Source organism: Athene noctua, chromosome 27 (genome assembly GCF_965140245.1).
Source record: "Athene noctua chromosome 27, bAthNoc1.hap1.1, whole genome shotgun sequence".
NCBI lineage: Eukaryota > Metazoa > Chordata > Aves > Strigiformes > Strigidae > Athene > Athene noctua.
Genome location: NC_134063.1, coordinates 5,133,391 through 5,151,448, shown reverse-complemented (window position 1 = coordinate 5,151,448; position 18,058 = coordinate 5,133,391). Strand labels below are relative to the sequence as shown.

Below are 18,058 nucleotides of genomic sequence, written 5' to 3'. Positions count from 1 at the left end.
GCAATCATAAAAGCTGAGTCAAAAATAGAGGTGCAGAGAAACCGTTCTTATGAAAAAAAAAAAAATTAAAACAAACACACACCAATAAACAACCAAACACCGGAAAACAAAACCTTCAAAACAAACCCACATACATTCTGGTTAGCTGCTTTGTGTTTGAAGCAAGTGATGGACACAACATAGGGCCAGTCGTCTGGCTCCATGGGCACGCCGGCCGCGTGTGCGCAGGTCACGTGGAAGGACGTGGAGCAGTGCTCGTAGGAGCACTGGATGCAGGCACCAGACACTTTCTTCATCCGTTTCCGACAGTACACACATTTCTGAGAAGAAACACGGGTCAATGTTATGCAGGCAGTCAACAGCAGCTTTAACACAACGTACGGCACCCTGTTTCCTGGCGTGGTGGAAGGAGTCTGTATCAGTGCCTGGGGCTCAGAAGCCGCAGCCAAAAAAATGGTGATGTTTGCTGCTGAGGGGTCTGTCCAATACTCCCAGAACTGCCTACATACGCTTGCCTAGAATCACTCGTACGCCAAGAAATAACAGCAGATACCAACTTATCATTCCCTTGAGCATGACAACATCTACCAGGAACTCAGCCCTCCAGAACCACGCTGGAGAGCGAAGCAGAGAGAAATCCAATTTGCAACTGTGCTCACTGGAGGGCTGAGAGACAGGGAGAGCGTAACAGGCACACACACACACCCCTGGTGTCAGAGAACTGCTACAACTCGATGTAGCTCCTTCGATGTATGACATGGACCTATGTTAATTCAAACAGCGGCTGGATCTTCCCAGGTACACTGCTAGAAAATAGTTTCAATTTTTGAAAGAAGAGAACACAGAATAACTGTGTAATAGTTTGGTCTACTGTATTTAATGGAACATTATAGCTATTAGATCTAATAGAATGTTTTATATAATAGAATAAAAATATCGCATGTTTATTTTACACACATAAACACATCAACCAAATACTCTATTGGTATCCATGTCAGATTAGCCATTGTAGATAAGTCACTCGATGTTTTGGAAAAAGAAAAAAATAAAACATATTGTATCAAACACCAAAACTGCAAAGGAAAAAAGGTATGAAATCTTTCAGTATTTTTTAAACTCATTTTCTGCAAAGCAGATCCAGTTATTAGGCTAATCTAATCAGATAGCACTTAGGGGGACACTTTAAAAAGAAATCTAAATTTTTTCCAAGCTGAAAATCATAAGCCTTATGGCACTGTAGACTTGGCAGCAAGCGTTTAAGTGTCAGTGGGAAACGAGATACATTTTCTCATTGCCTAACAGCACCATATTCTTGTTTCCAGCTCCTCAGAAATACAGAAGACTAGACTGGGATTCCCAAAATCCAAAGAAATTTAAGTTGGACACTTGCATAATATTTCCAGGAAACTATTTGGAAACACCATTCTTAGCTTTTAACGTTTTAAGCCTAGGGAATCTGTCACTGATTAACAGTAGCTTCTTTACCATAGCAGAGGCTTGGACAAGGCAAAGCAGGGAAAAATTAGTATCACACATGTGAGACGAACATGCATTTTACTTGTTAGAATGAATGGCTCATATAAATAAAATCCTGAGAGATGTTATATGCCCATGAATCTGACTATACAGCTATGTGATTTATTTATTACAAAGAAATAATTTCCAGCTGTAAGGATGAATAGAGGGAAACAGTAATTTTTAGTGCCCGTGTCTAGAAGACCATCTCCAAAGCACACCCCCAGCTTGCTCCAGCCACTGCCCCCCAGCTTTGACCGCCCGGCCTCCCCCTCAATCCATCTACTCACCTAAACATAAATGTCCTATAAACACACTATGATACTATGACAGATGGGTTTTTTCCCTTTCTGCAGTGTCTGATATTAAACAGAGCCTTTCTTCCCCCCTTTCACTCTTCTTGGCCTCTGATTTACCTCACTCCCATTAAAGCAGTGCTCAAGGTATGCAACATTACACAACACACAACCTAAATTTTAAGATCCGTATGAATTACTACATCCCACAGGGTTAAAAATGTAACATAAGCTGCCCAAGATCACACAACAAGCCAATACATCCCCCAGAAGTACAAATTCACTCAGCTTCTAGATGATCTGAGCTATCTTTAAAGCGTACCCTCAAAAATATGAAGTGATATCGTATTATAAACTACCCCGTAAATGCAAAAGAATTGCCAAATTTCCATCTTATGTTTGTGTTATCATAGCTAAGAGCCAGGGCCCGACTGCACTAGCTACAACACGCTGCCAAGACAAATAAAAGACCTATCCTTCTCTGAAGAGTATTTCTCCTCCTTGAAAGCAAAACATGCAGAAGAAAGGGAGGTGCATTTTTTTTCCCCTATTTCTGTGCAAAGTCACCCCTCCCTTGACTGGGGTCTGCCCCACATGTACATGAAATACGTCAAATTCACTTCCTGGGAATTAACTGAAGTCAGTATGTTTACATCAAAGATTAATTTGGCCTTTTTACTTAAACTAACAAAAGCCAGGAAATTCAAAGCCAGAGCCTTAGTGTTACCAGAATGTGTTTTTTAGTATTTAATAAGCTATGCCTTTATCGCTCTGTAAACCATGTTCAAAAGCTAGATAAGCACCACAGCAAAGTGCACAGCAGGAACACGGCACTGAAAGCAAGTCAATAGCAATGAGATCTCATTATTAAACTGTCAATACCTAATTCTCCCGCCAGCAGGGACAACTGCTGATATACAGCGTGCTCAATACCACTTCTCAAGGGAGCATTAACCCTCCAGTATCAGGAATCTGCCTTTATTGATGCGAACAGGATTCTTCCAAGCCAGAAGGATTAGCATGCACCTAATGACACCCCAGCAGCAAGACAAACTCCTTGTGACAGGCAGAAGAGCTGCACCAACGGAACAGTCAGAGCAAATATGATCAAAGGAGAAAGAAAAACACGAGCTACAGAGAGACTGAAATGTAGAAGATGGTGGAAGGGGCGAAAATGCAGATGATCTGCAAGTGGGGGAGATGGGATGGACAGAAGCACCAGTGCCAAGTGCTGTGGTAAAGCAGCGCATATAAAGACATTTTCTGTAGGAGAGGAGGTACTAGAGAGGTCTAAAGCACAGGAGAAAAAAAAAAAAAAAATCTTCAGAATAAACGCACACCGGAGAGTCGGGTCATAGCTGAGAGTAAGAAATGGGCTGTCTCCTGCATGATGAACACTGCAATTCATTTATTCCACTGAGGAATGACAGCTAATTATTCCAAATTTCCACGTCATAAATAATTTATGCTCACAGGCCCGTAATACACCATTAATCAGGAAGCACGCAAACTGCATTCTTTAAAATGATGCAATGCTCACAAATGGACTGAAAAGTCTATGCTTGAAAGGGGTGGCCTGATGCATGCTCAAAGAACAGGAGATACTTTTCAAACTAATCACTGCAATTCCTTGTTACCTCAGGCCCTTCACAGCAATGTAAAAAAATACAAATACATTAAAAAAATTTGAAAAAAATAATTAGGTAACCCCTACCCCCCTCTTTCCTTCATTACCTTCACCCATTCACTTCAAGTGTCCTCAGCTTTCACATCATTCCTTTTCCATCTTTTTTAGCAAAAGCCATCTCTCCAAAGCCATCAGATCCAACACCACCACTTTTTAAGTCACTTTCAGTTTATCTTCCTAAATGCAGCTGCACACCTCCAAAAACAGACCCCCCCCAGCTCCTCGAATGACTCGTGTGCTCCATGAACTACCTGCAATCTCCTTTAAAAAAATCCTAAAACTCTCCATAATGTCTCACGAGTGTGCTTCTCCACACAACCTTATCCAATCTAAATTTCCTTCGCACGTCCCACACTACTCCAATGCTGCTGCTATAAGCACCACTGCCTTTACATTCTGCCATCCAAATTCAATTTGATGTCTTTACCTAGTTCCTAACTCTAAAACCCACTCAATTTTAGCTCCAGATAATTTATTTGCTTTCTTTCCTGTAACAAATGACACTCAAAGCCACAATGTATGTGGTGACAACACCAACTCTTTTCAAGAGACATCAATGGTGCGTGCAAACATAAAGGCGTTCACAAGTATAGAGCAACACAGAAGATAGATTTTTATAATCAGGCTAAATACAACAATACTTAACCTGATGACATTCTTGAACACAGAACAATTAGGCTGAAAGTCTAATTCTTACATCCCAACAGCTGGGCCAGCTGCGTAGCAGCACCAGACATCTTACAGAGGGGGCACACTGGCATGTGGACAGAAACTCAAGACTAACACCTGAACTTGTGTCCAAAGCTACCTGGACTAGCCAACACACTCTGCTGGCAGAGTCATGACATCCTGGCAGAAAAAAAAACAGCACTGCACCTCTAGAAAAGTTACTCTGGTTATGATGAAGCAAGGTGCAGCACCAGCCATGCTAACACTTTCCAAGTGAAGTGTTTAAAGCCAGACTTTGACAAGAATTGAACTACAAACCAGGCTCTTATTAACTTCAGCATAAGGAATAGGTGCCTGTAAATCACATCATTAGATGGTGTAAGTCAGAGTACTTGATATAAAAATTCTCCACCTTTCCTGAGACACAAAAACATGAAGTGTGAATGAAATACAGTGCTAAAGAAAAAAAAAAAAAAAAATCAACAAAGTGATGAAGCTTTAATTCAGGAAGGGTAAAAGATAAAGAAAGATACGTAGTGAGTCTGTGCAAGGTTTGGATGGCAGAGCCAATGCTTCGAAGCAGAACGAGGCAACAGTTTTACAGATGTTAACACTGCCCTGGCTCTACAGGATTGTAAGGCAGCCACAGAAGAGTTAAAGAATTAAGTTATGTTTCCTTGAGAGGCTCCATTAAGCAATAAAAGTGAGTCTTGTGTAAAAGGATTTTTAGTTCATCGTTACAAGTGCTGGTAATGAAGAGGATGCATGCTGGAAATGTCAGATGATCCATAAAGAACCGCTGCTACAAGATTTATCACTCTCGCATCACATTGCTCCATCACTCCACCTGAATAATGAATGCTTTTTACGTTCACATTTGTGTACAAAACCCATTTGCACAACAGAGAAATAACTCTGGAAGCAGACAGAGATTCTTCCTCCTTTCTCATCCAGGCTGGGCTGCCTGCACTAAATAGCTGTGCAGTTAACAAATACATCAACACTAACCAATGTATCACTGCTACATCACCTTCCCCCGTACCACACTCCCAACTGTCGCCCAGCTGACTTCTGTACAAAAAAAAAAAAGCAGCAAAAGCACAATTTATTTTGCAACAACACACTATAGTGATGGGGCATTAACTAACATTAAGATTAATTGCTCTGAACTAATGAATCATCCATTACTAATCCCTAATGCAACTAAATTACAAGTTGTAGCTGGACTTTCATTAAAATCTTTGCAGTCTCGCCTCGCAGTCATGTCCACAAAGAAATGTTTATTAATTGCTACAAGAGATTTCTTGACAGAAAAAGAGAAAAATTATAAAGAAAGACGAATCAAATTACAGATGAACAAGTCAGCAATATGTCACCTTCTTTCTAGTTACCACGTCCCTTCACGCTCCCGCTATGCAGCACTGAACGAAGCTTACAGGTCATTTAGACCTGACTGCCAGGTGGGTAAGTGTCCCAGACTCTGCCCAGGGTCAGAGCACACTCCTGGGGACTAAAGGCGGATCTAGGCATCACAACTTGTTGGTTTGTCACAGCACGGAGACAGCACCTCATCAGACATCCAAATGATACTGCTTCTTGGGGCATTTGTTGGAAATAAAAGAGCGAGAACATCACCTCCAATCTCAGCTACCTTATGATCCCACACAATGTTTGGCTGTCTAGTTAAAGCTTTTTTCCTTTTTTTTTTGGCTCTTGTTCACAAACACTCTCTACAGGTAAAAGACACCTACCAGTTTCAATCTCTGCTCTGGAATAGCACTGATATCCACAGGATGACGCTCTATTACATTGAGAAAACGGGCCTCGGGGACAGCAATAGCACAAATTATATGAACCCATCTGGAAAAAAAAGTGAGAAGACAAATCAGAGTCCACCATTACTTGAATTAAATACTCAAGAGGGCAGTTAACATTTCTCTGGCTCCCTCAGTATCAAGGCATATTTATGGTGGCTAGCAGCCTTGGCAACATTATCAACTGACTGTTAATCACGGTCATACAAGGTAAATGTCTCTGGAAAAACAGGGATCAACCTTCCAGGCATCTGATCTTGCATGATACTAAACATTCTCTGAAAATACTTTTCTCTAGGAATAAAGTGTAAGACAGCACAGTTACGCAAGCTCATCCTGCCAAGTCAGTGAGTAGCAGTTACCTTCATAACGCCAAAACCAGCTGCTACACTGAGCATCAAGACCAAACTCACCACACCAGAACATTAGATGTAATATGGAAGGATATTTAAATATTTAAAAACATCACTTACCGCCCATCAGTGGTCATCTGAAGAGCTCCTCCCCTGAGATTGCACAGACAACATTCCTGTAGGAAGAAACATCCTTCAGAGCCGGACCAAGAATCTGACAGACTGCCTATCCTTCCCAGAAAATGACTACACTGCATCTGGGATACAAAGGCAAACTGCACCCTCCCACCACCCATCTCTGTTGCAGTATTTAATTAATTTCCACAGGAAGTTTTCCTTTGGCTGCAGAAGAAGAGATGCTTACCGCTGCCCATGCATTGGCGGAGCACCGTGAGCAAGACCAACTTTCATTCACCAAGTCTGGACGTATTCCGTAACAGCCTGAAAGAAACAAAGTTATGTCCTTCAGAGTTTTGCTAACATATCTGTACTACTGACTTGTTGACTTTTCAATTCAGAATTATCTCTGAAATCAAGTGTAGCATTCCACTAACTATATTCAATAGTCTAGGTACAAACAAAAATCTTAAGGAAAGTCAAATTTGGGAAGGGGGTCAGAATTTGGGACAAGCAGGTCTAAAAATGAACAAACAAAAAAACCCTACACACAGGTAACCCTCAATGGTTTTTTTTCTCTTTTGCAAGGACTACAATAAGAGTGCTTTGATTCTTCAGGCAAGAGCTGGGCTCAAAAGTGATGCTACTACTGCTGGAACACACACATTAGAACAGTTCAGACCACTGAATTTTAGCAGGATTAAAGCAATCATCTTTGCCAAGTGGTATTGTGAGGAAGGACAAACCCAGTAATGTTGCAAGGAAATTAAATACATGTATTTCACATATTTAACAGTATTTAAAATAACACTAATTTCTGGTTATACGAAGTGTTAGATACATCTGATTTTACAGAGCATCAATTACTGTAATAAGCAAGCACCAAATCCTTCTCTGCAGCACCAAAAATAAAGTAGTATTATACCCATTATAAAGACAGGGAAAGAAGAGCAAAAATCCCTTAGAATTCTGTAAAAGGCACTGAGGTTTGCCACTCAAGACAATGGGGAAAAGACACTGAAATAGTTTTGAAAAAGTGGATCTATGCAGTTCCTGTAAGCTTGCAGAGCGAGCAGAGAATTAAACGTATCACAGATTGCTGGCCAGCATCCTAATTAACACAAAGCTCATCTCACGGCCTTTATCTAGCCTAATAAAACCAAACATAAAATTTCAACTGGGAATGACAGTCTCAAATTACTGAATGAAACTTAAAAGAAGTTATCAGAAAGCACTCAGATTGCCACAATAACCTGATTTATAAAAATCATCCACTTAACCAGATAAACATTATGTCAAAAAAAGTCAATAATATAGATCCGCAGCTGTTTTCCACATCTGAAGTCTCTTTTCATCGTACAGCAAATCAAGCAAGCAGATTCAACCCAGTCCTAGAAAATGGGCAGGGGTGTTCAGTCTAAAAAAAATGATCTGGAAATTCAGCTGAAAGAAACAAACACCCTTAACTGAAATACTGCTGGAGCTCAAAATGGTGTAGAAAAGGCTGAAATTTCAGCATTGATTTCTTGCTTCAGGACCACAGGGAGCTGGAGTATGGGATCCGAGGGGAGAAAGAGTCACACTTACTGAACACCAGACTGCCCTGTAAGGATGATCCTAACAGAATAAGAAAAGTATGTTCTTTTTTTAGATTTTGTCAACACCTTAAAAGCCCAGAAACCTTCACAAAAACTTTCTTCTCTGTACGTCCTTGCTGTTGTCATAACCTAGCACAGCTGGGTGAGGGCACTTCTCAATAACAAGCAGCCTGCCGACTGGTTTTACAGCATGCTGCCAGATTAACCAAAATATACCTCAACGCTGCAATCCTATAATAAAAGCAAATGGAGTCTCTGCAGCAAAGTCAAAGGGATATCACAGTCTAGAAGTACAAACTGCAAGAAGGAAACAAGACGACACTGGAGACTACATCAGACTAGATTTAACTTCTGTCCTATCCTCAAGGGTAGAGCACAACCAAACCAGAAAACTAAACTCTGTCTGAGACTGCAGATTAATATCACTTTGCCCACATCCCTCTGTCCCTAAATAGAGTTTGGCCACTGAAACTATTTTGACAGATTGGAGTATTGAAGACATATGGAGGTACAAGATGCAGCATCTCTGTTTTGACTGCACCTGTGAAGTAAGAAAGCAGTCTTTATCTTCATGCTCACTCTGCATCACACGCTCTTATTAGCCAGAAGTGACCATAATCACAGATGCAGTACAGAAATAAAAAGTTGCATTCTAGTTCCCCACAAGAGACAGTCATGCTGAGCTGCACAGTGACCTGCGGACTATAAAATTGGAACAACAAAAGTAATTCCAGCTGATGCAAGTTAAATAAGATTTCCCATCTGTCAAGATCAAATAGCTGAACGGTAATTTGTCACATTTCCTAGCACGAGTGCAAATGTTAACTAGATGTCATACAATCTACAGTGAAGGTATACTCTACCAGGATTAATCAGATCTTTTAGACATAACTATCAGGGAAACAAACAGACATATGTTCTTTTTTGTAATCAAGTGCCATTCCTATAAACAGTAACACAGATGCTAATAAAATATATCTCAGAAACTACTCCATAATCTCTGATGCACGCAAGAACAGTACAACCTTACCCAGCAGACCAATATTTGAACAAGCAAAAAGAGTGCTATCAGCTTTGTGATTGCTGCTTTATTACAAAAACTGAAAGATAACAAAAGAAATAATCTTTTCTGTGAGACAGAGAAGAATCAGCCCACAAAACAAACAGTAAAAAGAATGTTTGTGTGCACTTTTAAGATCAGTGACTGCCAAGATGGACTCTAATATTTACACATACTAGTGCCAGAAAAGGAAAGAGTGGGAGTGACAGGTATAGCAAGTGTGTCAAGAAGGAATTCAAATAGAGGCAACGCACAAACTTGTGAGGTGCTCAATACCCAAAACACTTTGGTGAAGAAGGAAACACTCACTAGCATGAACCTGCAGACAGCATTTGGCACAGGATATCAAAGGACTGGTTCCATCTTCTCCAATGTATGAATTTGAAGGAAGGGGCTCAGTGTTTTCTCCACTTGAGGTAAAGCACATCTCTGGGATGAGAGGCTTGGTCTTTTGTCCGCATTTCGAAAGGTGGACGAAAGAGGTGGTCTCCCCCATAGAGAGTGGGACAGCTTCTTTATCCATCTGTAAAGACTTAAAGAGAAAATACCATCATATGGAATTGCCTCTTCCCTGGTCACAGCTTTAACTTTAAAGTCAGAGCATTCCCCTTGCAAAAAAAAAAAAAAAAAAAAAAAAAAAAAGTCAACCAACACCTAACGCCATGCAGCACAAATAATGAACTCCAAATCCTGTCTTCTCATGCACACCCCCACCCCTGCCTTTTGCTCCCCTCTCTCTTCCTTAAGCCTGTACTGGGATCTGTAATTTATTTTGAAAGCTCAAAAAAGCATTAGAATGAGAAGCTTTCCCTGTTTCTCTTCTGTAAAAATCTAAATTCCTAAATCGCAGCTGAAAACACCAAGGGGGAAAAAAAAAAAAAAAAGGAAAATATTAATAAAAGCAAGACCTTTCCCCCTGCCTCCCATCCTTTTGGCATCCTTCCCTACTCTTTCTGCAAGAATTTCTCCTGAAGGACATTTCAAGGTTTCTAGTAGCAGAGCAAAGTTAAAAACAATTGATTAAAACAGCCCAGCTGTACCCTGTTTCCCTTACAACCATTATACAACACCATCCAGCAATCAGAACAAATATTTTGTTTTCCATCTGTATAATAAATCAAGAGATTTTTTTTATTGAAGGGGGAGGTGGGTTCTGCTTTTCTCAGAAAAAGCTTCCAACACCTATATATGCATCTAAGGCACGTATTCCTAGTGGACACACAAAGCCAGATTTGGCTCTATAAGCATGCAAGAACAAATCAATACACACCTGGGCAAATAACTAATTCATCTGATAAATTTTGCCCTTCTACTCATAACATATCCCAAAGCATATTGGTAGTTTCCAAAAAAATGATGTATGTGCTTACTCAGTAAATTTCTATTTTGTTGCTTGTTTGTCTATATTCAGAAGCCCAGGTCTCTATCTAAACAAGAGCAATCACATGCCCAGTATGGCATGGTTTCTCCGCATGAAAAGAGTGTTTGCAGTACAAAGCTCTTTAAGTGTGATTTAAAAAATGAAAGCTGAGGAAGCCAGAGAATCCAGGAAAGATAACAAAAAAGGCTCCATCCACTGCCTCTGCCAAATCCAAACACACTTCTCTGTTGTGCAAATTTGTATGACTTCTCCCTTTACACTAAAGTTCTGCATCATTTACCCAGTAGTCACCACTCAGTACCCAGCACTAACGCCTCTATCTGAGCAGCATCAGGAATTACCTGGTTATATGGGTAAAAGAGGGTACACACAGCACAGTATGGCTCACTCAGGGCAGCAGCTGCATTGAATTTTCTTTCAGCTGGGAAATTATGGACTTTATTCTTCCACTGGAGGGAAAGTAAAGATTTCAAAGCCTCTGGGTCACTCATATCTTCCTCTCCAGAAAATGGAAATGTTTCTAAAAAGAAAAAAAAAAAAAAAAAAAAAAATCCCAAAACAATGGTCAGTAGAGGCAAAACAGTCTACGGATAGTAGAGGCAAAACATAGCAAGGTAGTAGGGTTAATCTGTTTCGACAACACAAGTTGTTCAATAAATAAGAACATTCAACTCATCCATGTTTCCTCAATATGTGTGTGCCTCAAATACTTTCTTAAATGGATATAATCTCCACTTTATGTGTAGGATAGACACGATAGAGACACCGATGACCCAACAGAACTGGCCATGAGGAAGAAGGAGAGGAATCTAGATTTATTGTCTTCATAACCCCTCCACTTTCTAGCTGTGGAAACCTACAACATCCTTTTAATGAAGCCAAGCTTCATTATGATGCCAGTGCAAGGAAACCCCCCTTTTCTTTCTACAACTGGGAGCTACGTTCTGTAGAAGACGCGCATGCAGTTCGTGCTGGTTTAGTTAGGCCAGCCCCCAATTCCCACTGCTCAGCAGCAAGTGTGCTTCAACCTTCCCAAAGTGCATCCTGTACCTGCTTCTGCAAATGCAAACCTTGGCCATGAGATATCTTGGGTTCAAGCTTTCATTTTACTCCTCTGCAGCTGTTTCACAGCTACTTTCATCAAGCACACACCACTAAGCCTTCGATTTGCATTCCCCACCATGGCTTCTTCTGCCAGAGCTCTGATAGGTACTGCTTGTGCTAATTAGTTTGCTAATTCTTTGTTTTTACAAAACCTTTAAAAGGCCCTTGGCATCTTATGATTAAACCACGGCAGAACCCATTTGTGTCAGTTTGGGGTCCAAATTTCTTACCATTCCTTTGAAGGAATTTTGAGTCACTGTAAGTGTTAAAAGAAATTTTCCACACAAGACAAAGTGTAGTTCACTCATTGCATTGTCAATCTTCAAGGATTCCAAAAGAACAGCTTTGGCCAGGGGAACTCAAAAACATCTTAGTGGAACATTATCCCCAGAGCTCAGCACATTAAACCAAATTGCTCACTGCTTCACTGTTAATTACTGGAAATACAAAGTTAATGTTCTGCTCTCATCAAGTCTAGTCTCCTCCCCATTTCTACCTCCCTTTAAGATTTTCTGTGTCTTAGGTTACCAGAAAGAAAAAAAATAACTTGTAGTAAAATACTAATGGCTAAGTTTACATCTCTGACTTTAAACGTTCACCCCAACCAATCTGATATACATCTGCCAGACAACATGGGAAGTTTTGTTGTGTTTAATTAATCAATCCCTTTTTTTGAGATGATGAATGCTCTCTGTGTTTCTCTGTCATACTTCAAATGAGGGTTACCTCCTAAAAAGTGTCTTTTTCTTACTATATTTTTGTTTTTATCGCGGTATCCAAAGGCTAACAATGATTGCTCATACTATAGCCTTTTCCACAACACTGCACAGGATTCTGCTGGAAAGGGCAAGAGAAAGCCTTGCCAGCGGGGGAGTTAGGCTTTCCTTCCTAGAGAGAGATCCTGCTCACGCCAGGAGCCGCCTGCCAGTTCAGTGTGTATCAGACCAGAGCTGGCCCTCACTACAAAACAGATTCACCAGGACGTGTTCTACAGTCTTAACTTCAGCTACATGTGCTTACACGTCCACACCTCGTGTAAGACACAGACAGAATTTTAAAAAGACCAGTGACCTCAGGTATGCAGACTGATACTTTCAAGATGTCTTACTGTCAAAGCAGAGATCAACTCTCAGCTTTTGAAGAAATCAAGCATCTTTAATGACATTTTAAGACACGAGCCAAAAACCAAGCCACATGTTTCTCCAAATTTTAGTCAAGGCACATCAGGAGACAGACAAGGATTTATGATACCAGTGAAATCAATGAAACCAGCATCATAATCCAGAGTGACAGACTGAGAGAAAAAAGGAAATTACTATTGTATGTTATCATCACCTTCACTCATCCCAGGATGGATTCTAGGTGACACGCAGCATTCACGATGGCTCCTACATTTCAAACAAGTTATACGCAAGTAGAAAAGACTAACAATTTGTCTCAACTGAATCTTAGTGTAGCATATGTATTCCCTTAATTTACATGCTCACTCTTCCTCACTGCAGCCTCCAGATCATCCTTATACATTAGCCCTGAAAAAGCAAGGAGTGCAGAGAGCTGCTTCTATTCTCTGGCAGGGAAGAGAAGAATCTGTTTGATCAGATTTTGCCCAGCAGTGCTGTAAATCAGTCCCCAAGAAATACCAGCTTTCACAGAAAGTTGCTCCTGAGTCAGCCAGCAGAGTCCCCGTACACCATCCAACAAGTCAACACAGTGAAAAGAATCTGTTCGGTGAGGATCCTTCAGCACAAAAGTTTGCTGCAGGGTCTCACCCCAAAACAAGAGAATTACTGTCAACTGCCTTTTAGCGCTTCACTCCACATTACACACACGTAAGACATCAAATGCATCATCCTTGGTAAGGAAATGGAGCTATTTATGTATAGAATATCCCCTTCCTACCCAAAGTTTCTCCAAAATCAGTGAGCATGTTCTTTGAAAGGAAGTGAACAGGAAAGACGTTGTTCTCTTGAATATAAAGTTGTAAGTACCTTGAAAGCACAGACTGCCAGCTACACCTTCAGGTACCTGCCCCAGCATGCAAAAGCTTCTTACTGTGGACTTTTCTATGTTCCGAGTACTTTATCACGTGGGCAAGACCCAGAAGTGGTACATTACACCACACAACAAAAGTGAGAGATAAGAGTCTTGTTTTTTCTTTTTTTTTGGCCTAGACTCTTATGGCATTCACAGTGACTAGAACGTGGGAAAAGAAAAATCAGTGATGTACAGTTAAGCACTGAGAGACTTTCTAATTCTCATTTCTGGATCTGCCAAGAAAAGTTGGACCCAAACATTCACATGAATTAAAAAGCCAACCAAAAAGTTAGAATTTACTTTCCCTATACATAAAACAGCAGACCCAACCTCCACTCTCCTCAGAGGTAAACAGAACTCATTTTAATACAATATCTAAGGCAGAGTTTTTACTTTAAAATGTTATTTTCTATGAACTCTTTTTTCCCCTTTGCCCAAAACGCTGCCTCATTCTGCAGCCAGCAAAATATTTTTCTTGAGAGAAAAAGAGGTGGGAGGTGAGAAGGGACACCTCCCACAGATGAATCTTGTTTCCAGCTGGGTTATCAAAACGGGAACATGCTGCATTTTCTACCAGTTAAGTGTAACACAAAAAGTTTCAGGCCATCCAGTTATGTTAATGGCTTCAGCAATTTTTCAGATCAGACAAGACACACACGAGCATTCCTCATGCCAGTGCACTCACCCTCATCACTCGAGGTCTCCTGTTTAACCACCGACAATGGGGAGCGGGTTGGTGGTTTGCCCAGTGGATGACGACGACTCTTTTTTATCTCCATCTTCATTTTCAAAAAAGCAGAAGCAGTCTGTAACAAACCAGAACAAGCTCGATGGGAACCCCAAAATATCTTGGCAAGCAAAGGACAGTACAGGACAACAGAGGCAGAATCCTTGTCATAAAGAATTCTTGAATTTACACAGCAAACTTTTTACTGTCTTTTGGCTGCAATCAATAAAGCCTCCTGAGCCAATTATTGCAGTAGATAAAGCCAATGCTATCTCTTAATATGTCAGGTAAAGGTAAACTACAGCGTTTCCTTAAAATCAGAACAGCTTCAAGCCTCCCAGTTCCATTTTCTTATGAAAAGTCTGGTCAATCACATAAATAGCTAGGAACTTTAGCACAAAAATGATGTATAGGATATATAGAACCAGAAACATTTTACTAGAACATTACAGTGTGTTTTATGACAAGCATATTTATATTGTACTGTACCCACTGCCCCATGGAGCAGCCAACACTGAAATCCTGCATGCAGCCTAATGACAGGGGCTCACAGCCCTCTCTGAGTGTGCTACACGTGAGTTACTTTGCACTACAAATGGACGGCACCACGTGCTTTTGTTCACAGACGTGAAGCCAAGCAGCAGTGCTACAGCATTAAGAATGAAATCCAAGCACATTCCATGTTACACAAGCACGAGAAGAATGAAGGTACTTACGGCAGCCCACCACAGCATAGCAGTTTTTTCCTCTCTAGTCTGCAGCCATTATGTCTCAAAGATTTACGTGAAAGGTAAGCTAACTGTGCCCTGCCAGTATGGCAACGCACATTTCCCCCATCCCCACAATTTTAGTGCTTTACCATTCCCTTGGCTCTTTCAGCACCATCACGTAGGAAAACAGAGCTACATGATCTATATATACTGATCTGACTTGCTGCTAATTCCTAAACATTGTCCTCCTTCCTCTTCTGGAAACCATCCTCAGGAAAGCACCCCCCAAGGAAAAGAGATGCCTGAGACAGCTTACATGTCACAAACTGCATTGTCCATGAAAAAGTTTGCTGCCAACTTCTCCAATGCTAAATCTCACGATGGAAAAGATCCCTAGGCAACACTACATAGCAGGCCAACACCTGGAAGCATAAAGCACATCAGCTGAAGAAGTCAGAAACAAGGGAGGAGAATTATTAAAATGTTGGTGCCCTCAAAGCTCCCCTGGGGATCGTTTGGTTCTACCACTCTCAGAATAGTTGCTCTGGCTCTGCAGCAGCTGCCACTTGCTTGTGCTGGGTCTTCCTGTCTACCGTTCGAGATGCTCATTTCAGTATTATCTGTACTTTTAGTAGCAGGTAAAGAGAGTCTCTATTTTATCTTCTGAAGACAATAAGAAGTTTAATTAGTCGGTTAACATCAATGCAATGATGGGCTGAACTGTGAGAAAATAATCAACTTCTTCCTGTCAAAGCACTCTGTGGCTCACCAACGTGGCACTACTCTACTGGAGGCTCAGGCACAACTGAGGATTCCTCTCATCCCAGGTTTTGCTCCTCAACTTGTTGCTTAAAACTACCGAATCTTACAGCCACCTCCTCAGCCATGCACACATGTAAATCACTGACCTCTGTAGTGACTTCTGTATTTTCTGCTTCTATGTTCTCCTCCTCCTTCACAGGGATTTCCATGGGGACCGCCTGCTCCCGCCAGCCAGGACTCTTCTGGGTGGCGAACTGCTCGAAGGCCTGCTGGCAGGACATGCGCTCCTTGTCAAACACCACTTTTTTGGTCCGTGGAACCACATAAAGCATGGGAATGATTGGCCGGGGTTTAAAGTCATCTTCCTCAACTGGTGTCTCTGAGGGCTGGATAATGTTCAGGGGAGCTGGGGGCAAGCTCTTCTCTGCCGTGGAGGATGCGGGGGCTGCCGGGGGCAGCGGTGGCCGGGCCACTGGCCCCTCGTCCTGGGCCACCTGCTGCTGCGGCGCGGGCGGCGGCGGCGGCGGCTGCGGCTGCAGAGGAGCCTGAGGTGCTTGCAGATGGTGCTGGTGTTGATGGAAAAGGTGCTTCTTCTTCCTTTCACCTTTTATTTTTGGAGGACGGGCCTTTGCTTTGCAGTCACCTGTTGCAAGAGAATAGGCAACATTTAGCTTTATATGCCAAGATTTCTGGGTGTTTTATATTTTTCTCCATTCACCAACAAGCTCCAGCGCTGGGCTAACATAGTAAATTATGGTATTTCAGTTCCTTTCAAAGAGGCAGACTGAAAGCTGTAGACATATTCAGCTGTACTTCAGCACTGACTGAGAGAAGCCCACTTCAGAAAGAAAAGCCTTCTGTTATTTCTATAGACTATTTAATTCTTGACTGGAGCAGAAAGGCTGCCAAAACAAATGTTGCCAGGAGGGAAAATATCTAAACCCCTGTGAAACCAGAAAGTGTATCAAAAAAACATGTAATGTATTACATTAGCCCTGACTCTGTATTTCAAGTTTTCTGTATCAGTCATCTCTAAAGTGGGGTGTGCAAAACCATCCACCAGGGTGCAGGAAGAAAATATTTTTGTACCATTAATAAATAAAATATAACTTTCAAACAGTGTTTCTTTTATCTTTAACTCATCCTTTTTTAAATCTCTCTTTTTATGTATGTTTTATAACGGACATAATATATTAACACAGCACTACATATACAGGTTTTATAAACATACAGATATCAGGTGTGCTCAAACTTTTCTTGTTGATAACGGGGCGCAATCAAAAAAGTTTGGAGACCACCATTCTGTATCACTAGTTTGCCCTAACCTCTGGACCACCCTCATTTACCATTCCCTCTATTTGCAAGCTCTTATCTGGGTATTACTGTGTGTCGATGCATTCAATCACCCTAGGAAATGAAGAATTGAACAAAGATACCTGAATCATTATTACCAAAAGATTTCTACTGTAAGGGCTTTTTAAAAGATGCCTTTAAAGCATAAATCAAGTACAGCATTGAAGTAAGCCTATTACAGACACCATGCCAGCACTGGTGCCTGAGATATCCTTTCCTAACACTCGTTCCATTTGTCCTTGTTTCTCCTAGCTTGATGTCATTTATCTTATCTGCATAGCACTGCAGGTCTCTTACATGGCTGTGACAACAAAAACACTTCTTGAACAGACAGACGGCTCAGTATTTTTACCAGAGGCAGTAATGACCCATAAAAGTCTCCCCCACCTATCCTCCCAATATAACTCTGTTAAAGGATCCACACACTCTGGTTTTACAGCAGTAATTAAAATTCCTCCTGGCCACTGAGCGAGTGTCTCTAGGTTAGGACAGAAGCAGCCTTCACACCTTTGCCTTATTCCATCTAAAATGATGTATGTTCCTTTTGCCCAACTCTCCGCTCACTTCATGAATGAAGTTATCAGTTCACTCAAAGGAAAATAAATAATAGATGCTCCACAGACAGATGTCAGCGCTCAATTTATTTCATAAGCGATTGTTTTTCACCTGCAGATGCTATGACTAGATGACTCTACTGCAAAAGGTCATTCTCCCACTAAAAGGATGGGGAGGAGGGCTGATGACAATGAAAGAAAGACTATTCACCCTAATAATGATGCTTCATCAAAATCCCAACCTACTCAGACTCCTCCATTAATGACTAGACCAAAGCTGACCAGCCAAACCTAGTAAACAGAAAATCAGATAAACCATCACAC

The 18,058-nt window shown here is 41.2% G+C and overlaps 1 protein-coding gene across 2 annotated transcripts in view; it reads right to left on the bottom strand.

Moving 5' to 3' along the window:
• KDM4B (lysine demethylase 4B) overlaps positions 1 to 18,058 on the bottom strand; it is a 91,051-nt gene that overhangs the window by 6,172 nt on the left and 66,821 nt on the right. Inside the window, exons 12-19 of one of the 2 annotated variants that reach the window (XM_074927851.1) lie at positions 15,974 to 16,470; positions 14,314 to 14,434; positions 10,832 to 11,010; positions 9,419 to 9,641; positions 6,699 to 6,775; positions 6,455 to 6,510; positions 5,919 to 6,027; positions 135 to 320 (exon numbers count right to left, since the gene is read on the bottom strand). In XM_074927851.1, coding sequence (XP_074783952.1) covers positions 135 to 320; positions 5,919 to 6,027; positions 6,455 to 6,510; positions 6,699 to 6,775; positions 9,419 to 9,641; positions 10,832 to 11,010; positions 14,314 to 14,434; positions 15,974 to 16,470 — 1,448 coding nt within the window. The remainder of the gene's footprint in view (positions 1 to 134; positions 321 to 5,918; positions 6,028 to 6,454; positions 6,511 to 6,698; positions 6,776 to 9,418; positions 9,642 to 10,831; positions 11,011 to 14,313; positions 14,435 to 15,973; positions 16,471 to 18,058) is intronic. The other variant, XM_074927852.1, reaches the window with a different exon arrangement.